Raw genomic sequence first — 24366 nt, 5'->3', positions numbered from 1 at the left:
GGGCCTGTGTATTTAGCATATTTCTAAGTGTTCAGAAGAAAGTAGGAAAAATCTCCATTATTTCCTTCAACAGATCTTTGCAGTGAATATATGTATATATCTGTATATACCCGTGTAGATGTATATGTAGATATACAGTATAACAGAGGCACACGTAAATATACTTGCATATGCATTAATATTGTATTTTTCCATCATGAAAACAACTCTTCTGAGAACAAAATGTAATGACTGGAGTAAGTTAGAATGATATTTATTTTTTGTCTTTGGCATATTTGTTCCTTTTAACACTCATGGTCATAATATACTTGAATACTTAAGAATTTACACTGTGTGTAAATGAATCCACTCCTAAGTGAAAGTTTTGAAAACCTTAAGGTTTAAAAGAGAGGAAAGAATTTATAAGTACACACAACAATTATCATGTTTTCCTCCCAATTAGAATATTAAACTTATTAAACTTGACATACTAAAAGGACACTATTGCAAATGATGTAGACTTGGTGTTATATGCAGTACCATCTACGAACCATAATTATGTACTTATGCTACTAATTATCATTAGCCTAAAGCTACTTGGAAATTAACATTAACATTATGAATCTGTATTTTTAATTGAAAAGCTGCATAAATGAGTAAGGTGCTTAAGTTCTGCAAAAACTGCAGCAACAAATCTTGATAGATTATTCGTAATTCTCAGTAGGTTGTTTCAGAAAGGCTGACTTATTCAGACCAAGGCAGAAAATTTTGAGGAAGGCTGGTCCTAATTCTGAATTGTTTCTTGAATTTTGGTTAAAAAATTGTATGAGTGAGCGTCCTGGTATACTCTCTATAAATACTGTGCTGTCACATATGGCTTCTGTATGTCTTTTTTTTGTTTTGGGTTTTTTGCATTGAATGTGTTTCAACTTTTTTTTTTCCCCCCGTTTTTTTTAAGCGTGCGTAAGGTGTCAGTTCTCCTGTATCAGATCTGTCCTTTGGACTCCATTCTTCTACACTAGTTGTGAGATAAGTTTTATAGCAGTTTATACTGCGGTACCAATCAAAGCATGCACTTTGGAATGTGTTTCATTTTTCTACGGTCTATGTGAATATACTAAGAAACATCATCCTTGTTCACAAAATCGTATCATTTGTTACTAGTATTGGTGTAGCACTTGAATCACTGGTAACAAAACATAACCTCGGTTTGTGAACACTGTATTCAATCAGATATCTGACAATTCTTTAAATAGGACTAAAATAAATGTTATTTCTACCCCTATTTACTATGTAGAGTCAGAGCAGTTGGGAGAGGAAGGGTTCCTGGAGATCTTTCATAGATGCAATTATTAACCAAGTTATAATTTCAGAACCTTTTTTCTACATGTTGTGTGGACCAGAAAGAAGCCAACTTTAGGTCACAGTGTTAAATTTAGCTTGTCAGTCTGGCTTCTGGAAAAATGCCACTTACAAAGTGAAGAAGTTATGCCCTAAATTATGAAATTTTGGCATTCGAAAAATCTTTGAGACAGGATACTGTGGAATCCTGCAAAGGGTACTTTAATTATTGTTTCATAGAGAACCACTACACCCAGACACAGTTTCGGTTTGGGTATAAATGTTTTCATTTGCCAATAAAGCATTTCATTTGAGCTGGAAATTGACTGGAGGCTACATTTAAGTGCAGCTTTAAAAATCTGCCTCCAAAGAATAAAATCTGGGCAATATCCTTTTTTTGATTCTTAACTCAGTAGTGTATAACTCAGCAAACAGAAATGCTAAAGCCACGTAGAACTAGGAGGATGCTATGTAACCCAGATTTTTACCTGCCTTAGCTCAAATGCAATTCTTTTGCATTGTATTCTATAACAAAGAATGAAAATATAAAATAATCAGATATTCATGCTTGCTTCTAAAAGTAACATTATTTTCCCCCCCTTAATTCTTTGTTCTGTTTTTTCTTCTTTCCAACTTCCTTTCTCAGTCTCCTGTCAGCCCTGGCTATGAGGTATGTACTGTATTTGCTGTATTCCCTACCCTGATAGCAGGAACATGCTCTTTTATCATTATCAGAGTCAACACGAAGAAATGCAGGAATTTAATCAGATTAGATTTTATGATCTTTAGAACTCAAAAGCATCTATTTTTCTTTTAGAAAGAGTATATTCAGTGCAAAACTCCGAAGTCCGGATTCCAAAGGGAAGGTCATAATTCTTACATTAAACAGTAAAATCAGCTAACATTAAAATATTTTGATACAAAAGTGGCTTTTCCATTTCTTAGGCATGATAGAAGTCATTGGTTGGACTGAAGCCCTTTTTTACTGGTAGTAACACATGGGAAGAAATTTTTAACTTCACTCTCAGAACGTTGGGAATTTGCTGGAGTAATGTAGAAAGTAAACATTTTATTTTAAGCTGACCAAACCTGGCCTTTAAGTGCTCACCAGCAATAAACTTCTAATACCATAATGCGGTGTAGTAGCTTTTTTTCCAGAATATTGTTTCATTAAAAAAAGCAGCCAAGGATTCTGTATTTCTGTGGAAATAGACATGAGCAGTGTACAGCTAAGTTACAGCTATATATAAAAAAAGTATAAAGTCTGAATGAGAAAACTTTTTTTTTTTTTTATTTTTAATGGGTACTTCATGTCAAAGGTTGTCCACTTTGGCTTTCAATATGGATTTTCCAAATAGGTTTGTTTCTTGTTTAAAGTTTCAAAAGTTTTTGAAACTATGAAATGTTGGCATCTTTCCCTTGCAGCATGTATTTGAGATGGAGCCAGAGAAGAGCAGGCATTGCAAATGTTCTCCTTTTTAGAAATACTGCATAGTTAATCTGAGGAATATTTTGTTACACTGACATGAAGATTATCATGGCCAGTCTTATCTCTTAAAAAAACCCCCAACTTTATTTCTTCCTAAACCACATATATTCTTATTCTAGTGTCCCTAAATATGGTAATGTGCCCCAGAATTACAACTCCACAGAATACCCATAAAACAATACAAACAAGCATACATAGAACAGTTTTTTTGTAATATCTAAGATAGTTTTATTCTAAGTATGAGCTATCTGAAAACTGGTAAATCCATCAGTCTCGATGGTGGTGGATTACGCTAAACGAACAGTGATTAAAAGTAGTAATGAAAACAAATAGACGTATTTGGAGGAAAAACAAAATTGTGTTTGTTTTTTAAAAAGAAAAAAAATATGTTAACTGTCTATATTTTTGCTTTAAAACACGTTTATATGACACAATAGAAGTTTATTTCTCTGTATTTTTATATATGTTGCCATTATTTTGGTAAGCTCTATTCATTCTTCTAGAAGCAATGAGTGTCGATGTGTTAAGGCAATCCTATAGACACATTCGAAGTGATTTCTCAGAAAAAGCCTAGCTGAGCTTTGCATTTAAAATAGGAATGCTGTGTCTTACAGGGCACAGGTAAGTGGAATATTGGAGTTACTTACATATTATCTTTGCTTTTTGATGAAGAATCAGGAATTATATTTTACTAAATAATTTTAAATAATTTTAGTTAAAAAGATTATTTATGTATTACAGAATACACAGCACCAGGTGTTGCCTGCCTCTGTAGATTTGTTATCAGCAGAGCTGGCTCGAGGCTTCTCAGCTATATATAGAAGAATGATTTTGCAGAACTAGGACAGTAGAGTGTCTGAGTGGGAATTGTCTTGAGTTGTAGATGGCCATTTTCTTTCTTCCCTTACACTCAGCTCTTAATACAGCTGTTCTTTTTTCTTATTCCACTGAGATAAGGAATCCTCGTTTCCAATGACTTAAAAATTCCCACTCTACCAAGCCTTTGTTTTCCACTCTTAGACAGAAGACGCATTTCCTTTTCCCAGTCCTTATAGAGCCTTGTATGCCTCCCCAACTCACTGGACTGGAAAAAAGGAGCCCTTGAGGGGGGAAGGGTTAAAGAAGAGGTAGGGTGCTGCAGCTGAGAGCAGCTTCGTGCCTTAAGCCAGTTGTAATTAGTAGGAGTCCTTTTTCTAATGGCTAGAGTACAGTTCATTAGACCGAAGATTCTCAGAGGCAAAAGCAGTATTTCTTCTTGAAGAAAGACACTCAAGTTAACTCTTAATACCCCTCATAGTTATGGTCTATTCTTGTCACCCTCAAGTTATCCTGCCACGCTGCAGTGATGTACGGTGTACATTCCTGTCTGTCCTATGGGAACTTATTTTCAGTGTGCTCACTTGTTCAATGAAAACCCCTATGCTATTTTGGGGAATGCCCCCGGAAATTTGGCTAGGTCCAAAATCTAAATGTTGTTTAGAATTAATAAAAGTGTGAGATGTAGGCTGTGAACTAAACCAATCCTAAGTAATGTTTACATTGATTTAGTGCCAGATTTACCAGGTGAGTCGAGGTTCATGCACTGAGCAGAACTGAGAATCAAGAACTCAATGAATCTGACACTGAAAATTAAATACTTAAAAAGGAATTTAAGTTAATTCCACAATCTTTTAGGTATAATTTTTTTAGTTTTCTTGGTTTTGTACCGTTATTTGAGATATTAAAACATATTAAAGGTAAAAAGCAACTCAACAAAAACTATTAGAAAATGTAATTTCCTTTTTTTTTTTTTTCCGAGGCATTGCATGTCTATGCATTTAAAGTCCAGCTGAACCCTGAATTAAAACATTGTAGGATACAGAAAATAAATTTGGAATGGCTTACCTTATATACTGCTGTGCCATAAAATAATAGTAGTCCCAATTAGTACTAGCTGCCATGCACTAGATACTGTAGGACTGAATTTCTTGTGACTAATTCAAACTGCATTAGAGCTTTTCTGGCCTAATTTGCCCAAATATGATTATTTCAGAAGTTTGTTACAGCTAGCTGAGATCTAAAAGATGATCAAACCACTTATTTTAAGTTAAAAGATGTATATTTAGGAAAGTGTTAAATATTCCGTCAATTTTGCACCTAATATTTTCCAAATATCTAGGAAGACAGATAGGAAATGGTAAATAGCTTAAGATATATGTGTTCTGAAATTTCGTATGTGCCATGTCTGCTGATGTTTCTGAATGCAACTTGTTTGTGATCCCTTGGAGAGGTTTTATGGGTATTTGATTCTTCAGCTTGGAAGAGGAGCGAGGTTCAGGTTCTTCTCCTTTGGTAATTGCCACTTGCTCTTAAATTCCCTATTTTGTTTTTAGGAAAGACAAACAATAATAATACTTGTCAGTTTATGATCTTTTGTAGAAGTCATCACGACTTTAACTGAGGACTTGTAGGTGCTCTGCAACTGTGACAGTAGGAATTCTTTAGGAGTGTATGGTACGTCTAAGCAAATATACACTCAGAGCAAAGGTTTTGGAGTTTCTAAGTACTGACACAAGGGTTTGCACATACTGAAAATACAAAGAAGTGGCAAACCCTGCGGCACAAATTTTACTTTCCTATCGTTCATGTTAGTGCAGGGTCTTCTGAAATGGTACAAGATCCCAAAGCGTGATTTCTATTTTGAGGAATAGTGGCAATCAGCACAATCTTTTATCTCCACTTATGTTGTCCAAACATGTTCAATGGTGCTTTCCTTTCTAATAGATAAACTTTTTTTTCTGCATTGGTAACATCCTACTGCCCCCAAAATCTCTTCCCTTTAGACTAACGTTGCCAAGCTGGTTGGTCTAGACCTCCCTTGTCCAGTGCAAAAACTTTTTCCAGACCAGTGGCTGTGGTTAAGCCCAAAGGCTGTCTGGTTATCCCTGATTCAGTAAGGGTTGCGTGGAGACAGTGTCAAATGGGATGCATTTACATAGACATTGTATGTCTATGTAAAAAGGGCACTATTGATATGTGATAGCGTGAACCAGAATTATACAACAGTTCCCTGAAGAGTTTTGTCTTGAACTATAACTTGGCTATGCCACCTTTGTATCATGGTACGTGCCTTTTTTTTTTTTTTTCTTTCTAATTACTTCTGTGCAGTAGGAACAACTGAGCTGCAGGGTCTGGCTCATGATGTGGGCATTCTAGTAGTGCAAGAGACTTACATGAAAATAGTTTATTACTTAAAATTATGACGCACATAATAGAAGATCAAACTAAACCTAATATTTTTGAAGGAAGTTGAGTCTGTAAGATGCAGGAAGAAAGCTTTGTGCTATACGAGCCCCACTATGCCTGCTGTCACTAACAAATCCTTTGCCAGCAATGGGCTTTTGTTTTGGGAAATCCCTGACTCTGAGAAGTTAGTGTAGTCACACGACGACCGCTGAAACCCAGTAATCTTCTCTTGTTGCTTTACAAAATAAGGCAGGTTACAGACAGAGCATTCAAACCGCTGTTTGCTGGTATTGATGTCTGAGTGGAGGAACAGGGTACATAATAATTTCCATCTGCGGATAGTTTAATATTAGCAGCTTGTGCTGGAGTCAGTTCTTTGATGTGTTTACACATGTAACACTCAAGTGTTTTTCAGACCACTGCTGTCTAACTATGGTGCTTGTAGGATTAATTCATACACTTGACTTAAAGAGAAGAGTGCAAGAAGCCTCGAAAGACAACACAGTTGATTGCATTCTAAGTGTGGTATTTCAGTACATTTAACTGAAGATTTGTTTCCTTGAATTCACTTAATTACAGTCACATAGTTTAATTTGTAAAAGAAAGTCAACATTTGCATTGCATTAAAAACATAGTAGTTCCTGTGGTTACAGAGATATCTAGCACCCCATTTGACAGTAGCTTCCTGTGAAGAAATTGTGTATGAACATATTAAGGCTTTATCCTCTGCCTATATAGTATAGGAAGGAAGTGCATGTTTCAACAAGTATGCTTCAACACTGGAAAAGTAACTTCATGCGGACAGTTATTGCCGTTTGGTTTTTTTTAAATATACATTCATTTTCCCAATCGTTAAAAAAAAAAAATATCTCATGATAGTTTGTTTCTTTTGTTAAAGCAAACATTTCAGAATTGTAGGAGTACCTATGTTGTTTTAGGTTGACTATCTCAGTGTAAAGTACAGGAATAATGTCACAATACTTTTTAGATATTAGTCTTGCAAAAGTTTAGCGCCTATTTGTGAACAATTTTGAAAAATTATTTATTTAGGAGAGTATAGGATGTGTAGCCTGTTCTCTTCTGAGTGACGTTTACTGACTTGAACATGTTTCCACAAGCATGATTTAAAGTAAGATGATCAAATGTCAAAACTGAAGTATTTCTTTTCTGACTCTTCTAGAGCACGAAGCTGTTCAGTAAAGTTTTGTCAGAATTTTTAGTGGGGCTGTTGAAACCTTTTAGAAGTCAGACAATCAGCAGTCTGTTCTGTGTTTGAGGCAGTTGGATTGCAGGGCTGGTCCTTGTCTTTGTTCCCAGGAGGCTGACTCTGCATCCAGTCAGGCAGCTTTTATTGCTTCCCGTTAGTCCCTTCAGCATCTCCCTGAAGTTCCTTTGATTTCTCTGCCTGGCAGGGATAGATGTGGTGCTAGAAGACAGTCACACTCACCCGGGTCGTAAGAACAGCTGAATCCATTGGCAGGGAATCATTATTTATTTCAGCTTCTTAACTGTATTTTGCAATGGATTTGGGCAAGGTTTACGTGAAGGACTGTCTCCTTCCTACAGTGACAGGGTTCTGCACAATGGCTGCACTTCTGGCTACTGTAGACAAACTTCTTGTGCCCTTGAATGGCTTTTAACAAAGCTCACCAGATAAACCATGAGTAGCTTCAGTATATTCCAAAAATTCGAAGAAATTGAACAAGAAGGAGGGGCAAGGCATCAGCTAATAATAGTCAGGCAGAATGCCCCGTGTTGTGGAAAAACTCGGCACCTCTTCCTACTTGGAATAAAAAAAAACCCAAACAACTTTTTTTTCAAAATATAAGAGTTACCAAACACTGGATTCTGTTAGATATTTTCATAATTTAAGGCATAATTGAATTGAAGTCTCTGGATGTGAGCAGTGTCACTGGCTTGGTTGCGCATCTGTACAGTTAAATATCTGCACTAGTTTCTTTGTGTGTGTTGTCACTTGGAAAATCATATTTTGAGCTGTTAAAGTATAGATTACCTTGCTGGGATGATTGTTCTAAAGGGCTGGTTAGTGTTTGGAGCCGTGCAGGCTGTTAGTTTCCATGGTGTAATCCAGTTAAGCAATCGTTTCCTGGGAAGTTTCCAGATTTGCTGAGTCAGTAGTCTGGCTGACTACCAGGAAAAACTAATTTATCTTTCTAACAAACCAGGCACACCGGCCGAAGAAGAGGTGCTTTGTGGAAGAGATTCTTGCTTTTGCAGTGAAAATAGGATAGTTCCTGGTTTCCTTTTCTTTCAGGGACTTTAATTTGTGGAATCTGCCTGGTGCTGGGAGTGCTGGAAGTTAAAAGTTCAGGGATACTGACAGGAGTTTTGGAAGTTATTGGGAGGAGAAGCTATCATTGACAAGAGGGAGGAGGTATTCCTCCTTCTAATCAGTCAGTCACCAGAGGGGTGTGGGTGATGCTCTGCCTGCTGCTGCCATGAGTTCTCTGTCACCAGCTTCCCTTCCCTTTGCTATCTCTGAGCAGGAGCTGAGGGTCACTTCCCTCTGGCTGGAAGAAGGAAGGGAGCACGAGTCCATTGTATCAGGCCTGGGCATGCAGGAGATCGGATCCAGGACTGCTGATGTCTTTTCTAGAGTATGGGAGAAGGGTGAAGCTCAACTTTACCTCTTACTCGACCTGAAGCCACTGTAAATTAAGAATTGCTGGTGTGTTACAGTGTGCTACGTTGCTACTGCATAGCAGGCCAGTGCTTGCAGAATGGCAATGAAAGGTTGAAATACTTTTTCTGTAACTGGAAGAAGCTGAAAGATATTTTCTACAAACAGTTTGAGTGAGTTTAGGCCTACCTATTTCCTTTCACTTGTTTTGAGGTAAACGTGGTGAAATCATGTTCATTTGTTATTGAGCTTGTTAGTCATTCTCAGTATATTATTTTTAACAGAAATATAAGCAGCACTTTGAATATTGATATTGTGTTAAAAAAATAAAGTAGGAACCAGTCTTGAAGACTGACATTCTGCAGTGGGTCTTCCAAAAAGGTAAATCTTTTGTTTAGTATCCATTACCCCTTGAACTGTGGAGAACACTTCCAAATTACCAGGAAAAATATAGTTGTTCACAAAGATGAGAAGTGAGACTTGAAGTAAATCTTTCAAAAATTATAACTGTTCATTGACTGATAGAAATTTTGAGAAACAAGTTTAGTAAACAAAAGTACCAATGCTGTATCGGTGGTAACTCGGTATTTGATCAAAGCTGATAGTATGATGAGTTATAACTCTTATCTTTCAGAAATGGTCGAGTCAATGTAGAGCACGCAGAATTCACTTTTTGTCCAACCTGATATTTTCTCAGAACCATCCAGAAGCATATACATTAAAACTGGAAAAACTTGCCATCAAACTGAAAAAGCAAAAAATATAGCAAATAATTTTTCCCACGCTCATACTGTACCACACCTGAGATTTGATCAGACATGATCTAGGGAGCGCATCTCAGTGGTCAGAGCTGGAGCAAAGCCTGTCTCTCTCTGTTAATCGTGTAAGTGCCTGAGATTAGTCTCAGTACATTTCATCGTTACTGATGTTTCTAAAACCTGCAAGGCATTTGGTGTGGAAAAACTGGGCCACACCAGCTCTCTAAAATCCTTTGAGCATGAGGTTAACTAAATATAAGTAATTTAGACTTTTTAAAGCTTTTAGCGCTATTTAGTTGCCAAAATAATTTTTGATTTGGCAATAATTTGGAAAACGAAGGTGAAGAATACAAAGTAGATTTAATTTAGTCGATATTACAGAGGGTTCGAAGAGGGATCATGCTGTTAGGAAATATTGGATCACTTGTACTTCAGACAAGAGAAAGATTGTCAAGAAATAGGTCTAGTGGTAAGAACAGTAAACTGAAATATTAATTTGTTTTAGTGACATAATGAAAGCAAACAACAGAACTCTTTCTCCTTAGAAATTCTTACTCCTTTTCAATTAAGGTACATTTTAAGAGAATAGTGTCACTAGATGTGAAAAGTCCACCAAACGTCCATATTCAAGACAAAGACAGCAAAGCATTGTGACTAATGCAGGTAGTGGTTAGAATTAAGGCAAACCTTTAAAGAATTGCTTTCTTCAAAAAGAAAACACTTATATTTAAATTTAGTATGTCACACGTATAACTGTTCTTGTTGTGAGCGCTGAAGAGCACGTTCAGAGCTAGGTATCTGACCATAGTGTAGGGTTGGGGATGTAACTTGTAAGGCACCGCACAAAGACTGAAGTAGCATCAGTCTGCGCCAAAATTGTCCCTGTTCTACACACAAGACAAAGAGGACCGCATCGCTATTTCTGGCTCCTTGTGTGAGCTTTGTGGTGTCCACAAGTAGTGAGGGCTGTCATTTGCAGGTAGATTGCATAAGCTGAGCAATGCAGTCTGTGCTGTGCGTGTGGGCTCGCTCTCCCTTCCTGAAGGGCTTCTGCCCTCCCTTCCAAAGCCCTGCTCATGTGGACTTCGTAAGACTTAATGCAATCTGCCTTGGAAATGTTAGGCAAGCAATATTGATAACTAACAAATAAATTTAATCCTAAACTGAGACTGCTTTGGGTTTTTTGTTCATATACATAAGTACTTTACAGAGCATGAAGATCTAAAACTCAGAAAGTAAACGCGTAATATCAAAGTATGTACCTGTACTTTTTACCCTATTATTTGTGATGAAGAAAAGCAGATGCTTTCTTATACTTGTTTCAGTCTAGTTTGTTTATGGTGACCACATGTGCCGCGCTCATACAATGTATTTTGCATATTTCTCTTGATTTGACAGGATGACATTTAGGCAGTGGATAAGCATATGATGTTGGCATTGTTGTCAATTAGCAGGGTAGCTCTAATGTTCAGCAAATTTGGAAATTTCAGCAACTTTGGAAAGACAGATAGTTCTGCAGTATAACCAATAGAAGAATTCTGGACTTCACAGCAAGAAACCTATCTGGTCTTTGGTAGGAAGAAACTTTTTTCTTCCCCCTATGGCAAATACATTATGAAGGCAAAGCCTGGACCTCCTTAGCTTCTTCTGCCATCAAAATGACTTTCAAATTCCTCTTTACTCCAAGATTCTCAGACAGAAGCATACAAAAATGTATTTTTATATTTTGGTGACCAAGAAATTATAATCAGTCACCCTTCTCAGGATTTCCTATAACATTATTAGTTTGAAACAACAGTTTTTCAAGTTAGGCCAATCTGAAGTTTCAGCTACTACAACTTTTTGAACAGTGCAGGCTCACTGGGGAACGACTCATTTCCTAGCCTTCAGTTATCGGATTATTTGCAGATGGTGGTAAGAAGATGCCGAGTTTTAAATGATCAGACTGCATCTTGTCACTTTTTTCTCCTTTCCATGTTAGCAATGGGTGTAGTTTGGTTGTTTCTCAGGTGCAATTCTTAGGAGAAGGCAGTTTTCTGGGTCAGTTGTTTTCTGGGGTAATTTGCATATTTACATCTAAATGAATTTAGTAGAGAAAATAAGGTAACTCTTTTCTTTCAGGAATTCTTTTGATTAGATACCTTAGACTCTGTGTCTTCGTACATATTTTTATTTTTTTATATATATATATATGCATTTAAATACCTATTGTGATCTATTGAGCATAATCTAAATGTAGTAAGGTTAGCGATAGCAAAAATTATAAATAAATGGGTTGGAAAGTACTGCTCTGTTTTCTATCAAAAACCTGCACGTACATGGAATAAAGTAATAATTTTCTTAATGTTTATACATAAAATACAGCCTTTCAAAGTTACTTTTGATATAAAACAGAAAATAAGAGAGGTAAAAATGGCTTGTGTTTTTATCAGAACAGAAAATGCTTTTCTGAGAAATATTTAGTGAGTACTTTCATTTTGATTAAAAAAAATCATTTTTTTTTAAATAAAAACCTGTTTCAGCCACAATGTGAAAAGTATGATAGTAGCATTGGCAAAGATATTGTTTGATACCATTCCAATTTTTCAAAAGCAGTCTGAGAAGGGGGTATGTTGCACGCTCTATTAGTGTTTAAAAGCACTTACATTACTTTTTATGACATATGACTTACTGTTCTTGAGGTGAGTATATGTGAATATGAAAATCTTTTAAAAATGAATACATCATGATTATTTCAAATGTTCTTTTTACGTATTTCACAGCAAAAGACACCGTCAGAATCATTCACTGGGCGAGAGAAGAGATCAAATTCACAGTCCTACATTGGACGACCTATTCAGCTAGACAAGATCTTAATGTCCAAGGTTAAAGTGCCTCACACTTTTGTCATCCACTCTTACACACGGCCAACAGTTTGCCAGTACTGTAAGAAGCTTCTCAAAGGGCTTTTTAGACAGGGTTTGCAGTGCAAAGGTAAGTAAACGCCCTTTAGGAACATAAAAGCTAAGCATAATAAAATCAGTAAATTAGCGTTTGAGTAGTTACGCTGTAGCCTTACTCATGATTTCCTCACTAAACTGTCTAGGTGTAGGCACATGTACAATTACATTGGATTAAGCTGGAGTCAAAATTACAGTAATTGCTGTTCTGCGGGAGCTGGCTGCGTTCATTCTTACCCTGCGGTATATCCGCAGTAGCTCGCATGTTTCTCATCGAGGTGTAAAATATCTTGTATTTGGCACGAGGTTGGTGCGTGCTCACAGGCAGTTAAGCAGAATAGTTAACACGAAGGACTGTGTTCTTATCTTCATTGTTTCCCAGCTAGAAAGTCTTATGCTTAAATTGATGCATGTGCCTGAGTCCCAGCAGTTCAGGGTCTGGGGGGGAGTTGTAATGGAAATAAAATAAGATGAGCTTATATGAGAATATAAACGAACATTTTTTCAGTGTGACTAATGTGGTCTCAGGTCTCATGGTGGTGTACCTTAGCAGGTGCCAAAGTGAGTCAAGCCCCTTGGATTGTGGCCTAGACTACTGGCTCACCTTGGCCAGCTAGAGTGCCCATAAATACAAAGCATTGTGCGTGCTACGGTGTTAGATAACGTCAGCTAACAGTTCCTTAAAATCACCTTCCTTCTTTTAAACTAAACAGCAGCTGTCACAGACTTAATCAGTATGCTTTGTGTTGCTTCTTTGAACTAACATCCTGCAAAGATTCAAAGTTGCTGCATTCCTTTAACTTAAGGTGTGATTCTGATGTGATTTTAACGAAAGCAAAATCTCTGTAAAGGCATCGCCTGTTTCAGTTCACTTTGAATCCCAGTGACATAAGCAAATATTAACCTGATTTTTAAAAAAATATTTGCCTACAGTTTAGCACTGCTGTACCTCAGTTGGTTATTGGATTAATCTGAAGTTAAATAATTTTAAGGATATAGATATCCTTAGTATTTTTCTTCCTTCCTGAGTCTTTGCTTTTCCAGGTGTGTTAATAAGTTACAGATCTTAGTTTACATAAAATGTGTTCCATAAGCCAAAAGAAAACAGTTAAGATGACATCTAATAAAGCACTGCTTACAGATAGGAAAAAAAGTCAAGGTAGAGTGAAATGAAAGTATCTAGAAAATAAGGAAGGTATTGAAGGAACCCTCCACTGAAAGCTGCCTAAAAGTTGCTTTGCGATGAAAAGAACAAATAGTTTCTCGCTTACAGTTGTTGGCTCGGGTTCTGCTGTTTCAATTTTCAGTCTTCACCATTTGATTTGTAGACAGTCACGTAAGCTGCAGTGGGTGTACTGCGGCCCAGTCTCTTTCTTTCACTGGAAAAGCAGCTCTGGCTGTCCAGCCAAGCAGACAGGTCTCCCGATTGCTCCCCTAGATGGGCTGAGCATGTGCTTCGGCTGCAGCTTCTGGCATCTTCGTCCTGTCCCATCCACAGGCAGGTGGCACACAGCCAGGCTAAGGAACGCTCTCTGGACATGTTAACTTTATACTAGTGAGATGATAGGGCTCAACATTTATAGTCTGGATAGCAGGAAAAAAATATCATTGTGTCACAGAAAAAGAGAAATAATTTTACTGTATTGCTTTTTTTCTTAACAGACTGTAGATTCAACTGTCATAAACGCTGTGCTCCTAAAGTGCCAAATAACTGTCTGGGGGAAGTTGCCATTAATGGAGGTAAGTTGCGTTAATGTTGCTGTCATTGTTTAAGCCATCAGTTAAATAAAAAGGTAAAACTGTGATGTGTACTAAGACACATTTTTCCATTGCTTGGGAGTGGCCTTTCCTCTGCGATATTTTTGTTGAACATCGAAGACGAAGTGTGGGAGGAACCCTACGAGTGGTAGGATTTATGCCATCAACTCTGAGCACGTGTCTTCCAAATAGGAGTCACTTTCACAGAGCTGGTGGCAGCAGCAAAACGGCTGGGTGATCGTGGCCTGTTGAATGCAGCATGCCAGAATAAAGCAAAAAGCTACACGCATGAGAAGCTGGCACTCACCTCTCAGATGCAAGCACAAAATTGCTTTTTTAATCTGGGGGGAGAAAAAAGTGTTTGTTTTAGGATAATCTTCCTGAGAAGGAAAAGTATACCTGGAAGAACTGGGAAGGCCCTCCAGGAAAAAATTCTACCACTTACTGTTGGCGTAAAAATAAATCATATCAGTTGCCAGAAATAAAAGCTTGGGTATCTGCCGATTTTCCCATACATGTGCTGTCGGTTTCGTGTCAAGTATAGGAATGTATGGGTAGGCTTGACAGACGGTACTGGAGAAAAAAGGGTGGTTGTAGATGAGTTGTTGATTGCCTTGAAAATGTCACTTTTCTATGTGATAAGGGAATGAGAAGTGTGGTAAAGTGTTCAGTTTCTAATGCATATGACCATGTTAAGTTGCCAGGCTAAACTGCTTCTGAAGTTAATGAAGTAGCGCCTTATTAGGTGTACTTTTTCAAACTTTAAATTGGGGATCTACTTTACTGAAGAGATATCAAGAATTTTCAAAATTAGGAATGTTAACTAATATCTTTCAGAGTATTTCTCATAGTAGTGTGACTGTTTTTCTGTTTCATGGCAATTAGTGTAGGCAAAAATATTTCAGATGCCGAGTATCCAACTTGAAACATGATAAGTTGCATGATTTTCTAGAAGGTTTATGTTGTAATCCTACTGCGTGTTCCTCTCTGATGCACCTCAAACTGGACCCTTGGAGTCACTACTATTTTTTTTATTATTGTTTAATCTTTACACCATTTATAGCTCACTTAACCATTAACCATCCCATAACATAACTATTTCTTCAGGAGTGCAGGTAACAATGCTTATGGAAGTTTATAGCTTGATTTTCAAATCTAAGAGCTAAACATGCATGTTATGTTAATTCCATTGATAACAGTATAGAGTTTTCCCTGGGATTTGCAGTCAGAGAAAGTAACTAAATCTGTTTATGAATGATAAATTTTTTCCTTCATAAGTGCAGTTGTAGCGAGATGTGCAAATCATGATTGATCAAAAGCCTTAAGAGCAGACAGGAAGGCAAGCCTTGTTTCTGGACAACTCGACTAAATGAACAAAATTTACATTTGTTTCTGAATTATTCCTTGAAGTTCCCTCTTTCTATTTGAGGCAGTTGTATTTCATCCCTCCAACACACCCTCTGTGCCCTTTCCCCGCCTTTGCCCCACAAGCAACACGCTACTTTTGTTGACGTGCATGACTACGCATGACTCTGATGCCAGCCTGATGGGAAGTGATGGTTTGTCTGAGGAAGATCTGAGTGAGGAAAGCTTGTGCAAGGCCACTTGGGGTGAGAACGCGTACACCAGGCTTACTCCGAGTGTACTCTTAAAATTTATAGAGTTTGGTTTTCCCCACCAAATAATATCCACAGTATAGTATCCATGGCATCACGGTAGAATTCTTAATTGTGTATCCTAAATGACTGATACAGGGTCCATAGGATTATCAAAGGCAATTTCATCCTGGTATCTCATTTCTATTTTTACAGTAATTTGGTTCACATTATTTTCAAACTTAATAAATAAATACAGTATCTGTCACTCTGTCCATCTGCTGTGTGATGCATCTTCCCCAGAATAGTAAGTGAAGGAAGAGCTGAAGCAATAAAATTCCAAGTATGGTCTCATTAAGAAACACATTAGGCACTAAATGTGGGAGGTTATTTTTAAGTGATTTGGTTTATTAAAAATAGAGATTTAAAAGTGTTGTACAAATAGCAAAGAGAGAGCCTTGCACTGTAAAGTGTCATTCATGACTGGATGACTGTTTCTGCTAGAGATGAAGTATGATGTGTCTCTTAATCACGCATCAGTAACTTATACCCAAACATTTTAAGACTACTGTACATGGGAACAAACCTTTCAGCTGTGCACTTCCAATTTGAGTGAAATGCTATCAATTCATAACGTTTTGCTGTCAGCCAGTTCATTCTGCTTTTTCTTTTGGAGCACCCTCTACATTGACTGTCAAGAAACCTTCCTCCACACAATTAGGCAACAGTTTCTTGATGATAATATTTGGTGTATTCTATGTGATTTTACCTTACTTCAAATTCCTAAAACACTGCAAACATCCCAGAAAAATTCTTTGTGTGTTTCCTATCTGACAATACTGATGATTTTGACATGTTAGATCACAGCCTGTATAGCAGCAGGCTGAGTTTTAACAAAATGCCTTTTTTTTATTATTTTTTTTTTTATTTTGGTTTGGGTTTGTTTGTTTGTTTTTGTAAAGTAAGTCCTTATGTAAGTAAGTTTAAAGCTTATGGATTACTGTGCCATATTATGCAGCCTTCACAGAGAACACTGGTGCAAAGGAAGTATCTTTTTTCCCCAAAAATATAGTTCACGTTGTAAGTAATTGTCTTGGGAGTTATTTCAGTAGTTCATCGCCATGTCATCATCATATTACAAAATTCCTAGTTTTGAAATTACTGCTATCCTAGCATCAGTTTGCAGCTGTAGCCTGTCAACAGCCATCAAGCCAGTACACAATACTCAAGCTGTATAGAAAATCTGCCAGATCTCAGAAATAAAGTTCATGATTGTAGAATGTTTGATAGGAGTCCATGGATAAGTTCTGCCTTGACTTTGATGTTTTTAATAGAAAGTTGTATTTCTGAGAGTATTTTGCTTTGATGCATTTACAGTTTTCAGTCGTGATTTTCTGAATGGCTGGTTGCAGACCACACTTCACCAATACATACCGAGTAGAGACAGATCCAAAGAGAACCTGAGTTTTCCTGGAGCTCAAAATGTGTCAGGATGTTGTGATTGGAGTATTGTATGTTTTCAGATAATAACTTCAGAACTTATATTCCAGATCTCCTTAGTCCTGGAGCTGAGTCTGACGTGGTCATGGAAGAAGGGAGTGACGACAATGACAGTGAAAGAAACAGTGGTTTTATAGATGACATGGAAGAATCTATAGCTCAGGATTCTGAGATGTCAATGACAGGATGCCATAGTGACAACGGGGAAATGCAGGATGCTGATCCAGATCATGATGAGTCTAACAGGATGATCAGGTGAGCGTACCTTCCATCTTCTTTTCTATTTATTTGGAAGTGTCATGCCTAAGGGAATCTACATGGACCCTATTCTCACTCCTTGAGAATGGAGAGAGCTAGTGATATGTGGCGGTTCTGAAATTGCAGTGAGATTGCTTCACTAATAGATGCATTAGGAACTTATGAGAAACTTAAAAGTTATTGTCAAGTTGAAGTAGAAACTGAAAACTGATGCACAAGTAATTGTTACAGATCTGCTCTCTTATGAAGATTATGATGTGAAACTGTATTTGTGCGTGAGCAATAAAGAACAATTTTTAAAATTTATTTTCCCAAGCATTTTTTCCCAACTAAAAGTACAATGCCTGGTCATTTAAAAAAAAATAATATAAATACCCAATTACAACTAATAAAAACATTGATAACCAAGGTACGTGTTTTACTTAGTTGAGGGGCATCCCTGTATTTCCAGTAATACCTTTGCAATGTATGCAATAATACATTTGTGAGGGTAGTCTCCATGTCCCTGGATTATTTTTAAGTGATCTATTAAAAGCCCATGAAAACTTAATATCTTGTCAGTACAGACTAGGATAGTCATATAGGGACTCTGCAGCTCATTTGATCATTTTTAGGCAAAAAAAAATGTTAGCTCTATGTTACACTCTTAATGACACTCTAAGACAGCACATGTTCTGTGTTTTCATTGGAAATTGACAATTTAGAAAATGTTTTATTTCCAGGATTGGTTATAGTTATTTAATTCCAGGATGCGTTATAGTGAAGCAGGGCCGTCTGCAGACACCCACAGTCAGAACAACTGTGGAAACTTCAGATATTATTCTTTTCCTGGGCACTTTCTGCCCTTTTTTGTTGGAGTTGTTGCACCAATAGCTTTGCCAGCAGGGCAGAATGCATGAGGTCTCTGTGTTGTGTTTTCACGTACAATGCAGCATCTCCACGTAAAGTTCTGCCAGAAATAATTTAGCAATTAGGATTAGGATTGAGCAGATTCTGAGTCCATAGTCCATTATGCAGAATCTGCTCTAGGAATGGTTAACTCCAACAGCAAGGAAAGTGGGAAGATGGGCTTGGTGTCTTAAACCTCTCCAACTAGATATTCCAGATGTTATCTGGTGGTGCTATCAGGCATGCTGTCAAGTTCCCATGCCTTCCCGACTTACTGTGTGTTAGCCGAGTCGTGGAAAGTTTCAGTGTGCATACCCCAGAGTGCACGGCAATGGGATGTTGCTTTAGGTCTTTGAGGATAAAATGTATTAGCATAAACCTCTTTCTCTGAGAGGTTCCAGCAGATTCTCTGCTATACCCTGCCAGGGTACACACAGCTGGTCAGCTGATGCGTTTTTTATTCTGTAAACCTTCATAACTCCACTGTGTGTTTGAACCCGAGGAAGATCACAGGACAGTAATCTGATGGGCAGTGTTTACTTAGATTATGAGAGATTCGCGATCAAGTACTGCTCTGAATCATGCATAGCACAGGCTTGAGCTGTGGCTCCCACACCCTGGTTGAGGCCTTAGTCATTTGCCCATTTTCTTAGCTCATCTTTAGGAATATTTTTGGGAGAGAGAGAGTGTGTGTGTGCCTGTGTATGTGCGTGTGTGTGCCTTCTCCTGATGTAGCATTACAATTGTTTTTTCTTTGTAATCTCAAGATACTTGGAATGACAAAATAAAATAGTGTCCAGGTCTGATAGCGATGATAAATATAAATGTGGATATTGGATGTATATGTATATTCTGATTTAAAAGATTTTTTTCTTTTTGTCCAAAGTTATCTTCTTTTTAAAAGCCTTTATTGATTTATTCTTAAGCCCTTCAACCAGCAACAATATTCCATTAATGAGAGTGGTACAATCTGTGAAGCACACAAAAAGGAGAAGTAGCACAGTAATGAAGGAGGGTTGGATGGTTCACTATACAAGCAAGGACACACTGGTAAGAAATGTGAAGGAAGACCTTTCTTCCTGTCTTAGTACGTACTGTGTGATAGTACAGAATCAAATCCTAACAATACTCTGAGAATTTACAGTCACTCATGTAAGGCTTTTTTTGCAGTATTTGTCATTCCTAATGTCTTGACTCATGTCACAACTGAGGACTGGCACTGCTTGTAAGAAATGGGAGACAGCTGAAATACACAAAAAAATATCTGAATGTGTCAGTTGCATTATCACAGGCAGCCAAATGTGAAGACATTCTGAAGGAAGTAAAAAATAATATTAGCACCTTAGGGGTTCTGGAAAGTAGCTTTACCTTCCAGCTGCGGTCTCCTAGATATCTTACTGCTAGGTGAATTGAGGGTTTTGTAAAATAGATTTAGCGTAGGAAAAAGTTATTTTCAGTCTGACCTGGAGTCAGCAGGAGTAATGACTTTAGTGTGTGGCCTTCTAAAGTGAGCTGGAGCGTTACAACTGATAGAAAAAGAAAGTTTAATTGTTTTAGCAGCAAATTGTGCTGAATGTAATGCGGACAACAAAGGGACATTTTAAATTTTTAAAATGTGAACAATTTGAACAGAGCTCGGTTATTACCAAAACAACAGAGGGTGGCCCTATAAATCCTAAACTTAAATATGAAGTCCTCATAAAAATCTTGTAATAGCAAGTGAATCCTTATCATTCAGAACTGATCTTTTCAAACTTAATGAAACATTTTGGAAGCGATGCTTTTGAGAAATGAACATTTTGTTAATTTACTTGGAAAATGCTAGAAGGATTTTCCCCTTGTTTTTCATTGCAGAGGAAGCGACACTACTGGAGACTGGACAGCAAATGCATCACACTTTTTCAAAATGATACTGGAAGCAAATATTACAAAGTAAGGAATATTTTTCAATCTCTTTTTGTGCCAGCAGAATATAATGACTGACTTGCTGGATTAATAGATACTTACTACAAGTACACTAGTAGGTTAACTTTGATCTATGTTTGCTTTCATTATTTAAGCTGCATATTTGTGTTTTGCCTTTCACAAACGAGTCTCAGATCAGGAAGGTGTCAGCTAACGGGGACTTGTAAAATACATGTTGTGGAAATTGAAGGTTTTTATACAGGGGCAATTCAGTACCAGCGACAAATTCTGGCACGAAACTCATCTGACATTCTGTCATTCATAATACAGAGTCTTTCCAAACAATTAGGTATTGTATATATTATTTAAATTCTGTCCTTTGGACCCTATGTTGTGATTTTGATTGTAAAAGATTATTTTAATGCTCATATCATTTTATCTGAGGCAGTTAAACTCCTTGGGCATTACTGCAATGAGTTTTAGTAATGGAATTATTTTTTTTCATGAGCCTTCCTCTCGGGGAAATATGTCAGTGAAACATGCCATAAGTGTTATTCAAGATGAAACAATCAAGTTTACACCTATATGAAATGTGGATTTGTAATCTTCATGTTGAATAGATTTATTCTGCAAATAATTCATTTCAAATACATTTTATTAAATAAGGATTCAACAGGGTTTAATTTTCTAGTGTATTTCTGTTGATATATGGGTGGTGCTGCTACTGTCTGATGGCACCTCGCTCCTCTCTTCGATAAGTTTAATTAAATAAGTAAAGTTCTACTTGGTCTTGGAGAGAAGCATTTAGTATTTTACCATCAACAGTCCTCAGTGTCATGGAGCTTCAGGTTACAAGAAGCACATGGTTAAAAGCAACAGCTAATATCGTAAATTAGTTAAATAAAGTTTATGCTTGTAGTTTTCTGTGTCAAGATTATCAACATATAAAATGATACATTTTTTCATTTAGGAGATCCCATTGTCTGAAATTTTGTCTCTGGAACCTGCAAAAACTTTCACTTTACTGCCTCAAGGAGCCAATCCTCATTGTTTTGAAATAAGCACAGCAAATATAGTCTATTATGTTGGAGAAAACATAGAAATCCTCTCAAGTGTCCCACTGAATAACAGTGTTATCACCAGTGGTATTGGCATCGATGTGGCGCGCATGTGGGAGATGGCAATACAGCACGCCCTGATGCCCGTCATCCCTAAAGGGGCATCAACTGGGTCAGGACCCAGCCTACACAGTAAGTTTATTCATTTCCTCCATTTCAGATAAGCAGAGTCATATCACAAATGATATTACTCAATCTTATGCACACGTCAAAACGGAAGTGTTGCACAGCTAGTAAAGGCTGTTCTGTCATGGCATATCACCTGTCTGCACATTATTTTGAATGCCACAGTTTCTCATCCGTGTGTTTCCAGTTTATACTAGGACGTCTCTATTAACATACAAGATGCCGATTTGTTAGCGAGCAAATAGTTCTATTTATAAGGCATCTCATCCACATTTGCGTTGCTGACATGAGTAATAGCGTCCTTGTGCAGAGGCATGAAGTTTTCTGAGCTCCAGTTGGGAACTGATAGATTTTTCCCATCACAACTGTCATTTACTTTTCTAGCTATCTGCAGAAGCAGCTCTTCACTCTTTAGGTCACTACAGCATAGATGATATGCTCCCTTTCATCACATTTGGCCATACAACTGCCGCAAAGTTTGTCCCATGCTGAGATGAAGTGAACTCAAGTGTGAAGAGCAGCTGTTCTAAGCACAACAAGGCATAGATGTTACGTAGGACCAAAAAGACTGAATATATCTTTGCCTCCAATTTACGTACCTTTGGGTAATTCTCTGGCAAAGATGACAGCTTATGCAAACCAAACATGAAATTCATTTAAATCTAGCTCAGGGACTGATAACAAAGTAGCACAGAGGAAACAATTCCCCACTACTGGCCATGTGCTGCTGTGGTTGCTCTGCTACTCGTACTCAGCCTAGTTAGTGTAAAGCAAATTTGGGTATGGCTACACAATTTGGATTAGAACTTTTGTTGTGATAAATACCCTCTTTAGCACTTGACGCCTGGATGCTATCAATGCAGCGCGAGATGCTAATAAGACCGCAAGCCCTTCAGAAACAAAGTGATACAACAGGCTGTGGCATTACGTCTCCAGGCACAACAGCTCACATATCAGATTAGATCAGTTCCATCCTTTGCTTTCTCGAATGGGTTCCTGCATAAAATAGTGTCAAATTCTGGGTGTCATTTCAATCAGGCTAGTTGCCTAGTGCCCCTGGTTTGAGCCCAGCATAGCTAAATAAATCACCTAAAATGCTGTACCCAGAATGACAGCTGTCTTCTCTCTTGGGAAGTTCGAAAATTTTCTTTACAAGTTAGTAGTTATCTTTGGGGGTTTTATGCGAAAATTGAGGTCATCTGAGACCTTTAGAACAAGCTCCTGTGGGGTCTGAGGGTGACAGCAACCTTCTGTCTTCTGCTCAAAGTCTTTGTCCCTGCCTTTTTTCACGTAAACACAAAACAGCACATACATTTGAAAACAAATTGGCAGTGATTAAAGGCCTCTATGTAACTGAAACATTCCATTCCAAAACCATTCTGTTCCTAAGGAAAGGACAAGGGAATAAGTCACACGGGGCAGAACTCACTCATGCTACTTAGGCAACTATGGAAGGTGCTGATGGGCAGGAGTGAGTGTCTTCGGAGTGTAGTACGGGCTTTATAGTAGAGAACACTGATGTTGATTGAGGCTGAAATCCATACTAAGAAATTCTAGGCAGAGGTAGGAGACAGAAGTGGCGATGCTCCAAAGAACCGTTCTCTCCTCCTGAAAATGACGTCTTTGCGTGATACACTCAGCAGTAGGCATATCCTCAGGTTTTATTGAACCCCTCAATAGATTTACAGTTCAAAATGCTTATGTTAGCATCCTAAACTCTGATTTTGTAGAGCTTGGATCTGATATTTGTTGTATTAAAGCACAAGTGCAAGTTTTTATTTCCATCATGTGTTTTAATAATGTCTCTTAAGCCAGTTGAAATGTGTATTACTTTTAACAGTACATATCCCAGTTTGAATGTGTATTGACGTGAAGAGCATCAAATACTCTGTAGATAACACTATAAAAAATATATTATTACATTCACTGAATAAAACCAGTTTACCCTATTTGCAGTTACGTTATTTGCATGAACTGTAAAGCCCTAAAAAAGAATGCACAAAAAACAATAGTAAGGTTAAAAATGGGAATTAAGAGATTCCTCTATTAAAAATTAATAATGAAATCTATAATTCTGTTCTTTACCATGCACCACAAAACTTGTTGAAGTCACGTATTTGTGGGCTGGTGTGATTTTATATTGGCTGTTAGATGAACAAGCTGACCTAATTGGTCCTGTTTCTAGAGCTGTCAGTAGATATTGATGTAATGTAAATGTCATTTCCTGTTACCACATGTTTGAACTAAAAGCACAGCAATCTAAAGTATATTTTACTTTCTTCCCCAGGGGATATATCCATCAGTATTTCTGTGTCAAACTGCCAAGTTCAAGAAAATGTGGTGAGTGTTCTCTGGATGCTGGTGCTAGACGTGCTATGATTAAGCTTGCGAAGTCATTGATTTCTTTGGCAAAGAGGAATGTTGGAGAGGAGTTCCCATCAGCCATTTTTGACTTACTTTGTAGAAATTAACAAACAATTAGCTTTGCGAACTTCTGAGAAAAATCGTCTTCATGGCACCTTGTCTTGAGATGCAAGAATTACACGTGGGTAATTTCTTTTAACACAGAATGTAACTACGTGTCCTTGTAGGGAGTTAATTACCAAAAGAAAAAGTGAGCTGTAGGAGTTATTAGTTCGTGGGATTTCTGTCAGCTGGACTTTGTAAAGCCAATCACAATCCTTGATAAATATACTGTTTCCTGTCATCACTGAGAGATCAGCTATTCTCTGTCGTACAGAGATGAAGCTCTGTCCGAAGGAAGAGTTACACATGTTGTTGCACACATGTAAAGAAGTCTGGGTTTCTTTTACCTAGGACTGTTAGACACAGGGCATGCGGTCAAG

General features: G+C 37.5%; 1 protein-coding gene across 3 annotated transcripts in view; it reads left to right on the top strand.

Moving 5' to 3' along the window:
- Positions 1-24366, top strand: part of PRKD1 (protein kinase D1) — a 135976-nt gene that overhangs the window by 92047 nt on the left and 19563 nt on the right. For 2 of the 3 annotated variants that reach the window (XM_074585053.1, XM_074585052.1), the window contains 8 exons: positions 1967-1990; positions 12196-12406; positions 14035-14112; positions 17276-17480; positions 19298-19421; positions 20226-20303; positions 21247-21526; positions 23808-23860. In XM_074585053.1, the coding sequence (XP_074441154.1) occupies positions 1967-1990; positions 12196-12406; positions 14035-14112; positions 17276-17480; positions 19298-19421; positions 20226-20303; positions 21247-21526; positions 23808-23860 (1053 nt within the window). The remainder of the gene's footprint in view (positions 1-1966; positions 1991-12195; positions 12407-14034; positions 14113-17275; positions 17481-19297; positions 19422-20225; positions 20304-21246; positions 21527-23807; positions 23861-24366) is intronic. The other variant, XM_074585054.1, reaches the window with a different exon arrangement.

Source organism: Larus michahellis, chromosome 4 (assembly GCF_964199755.1).
Source record: "Larus michahellis chromosome 4, bLarMic1.1, whole genome shotgun sequence".
Classification (NCBI taxonomy): domain Eukaryota; kingdom Metazoa; phylum Chordata; class Aves; order Charadriiformes; family Laridae; genus Larus; species Larus michahellis.
The sequence above is the reverse complement of the archived record's forward strand: the minus strand, read 5'-3'. Positions and strand labels throughout refer to the sequence as shown.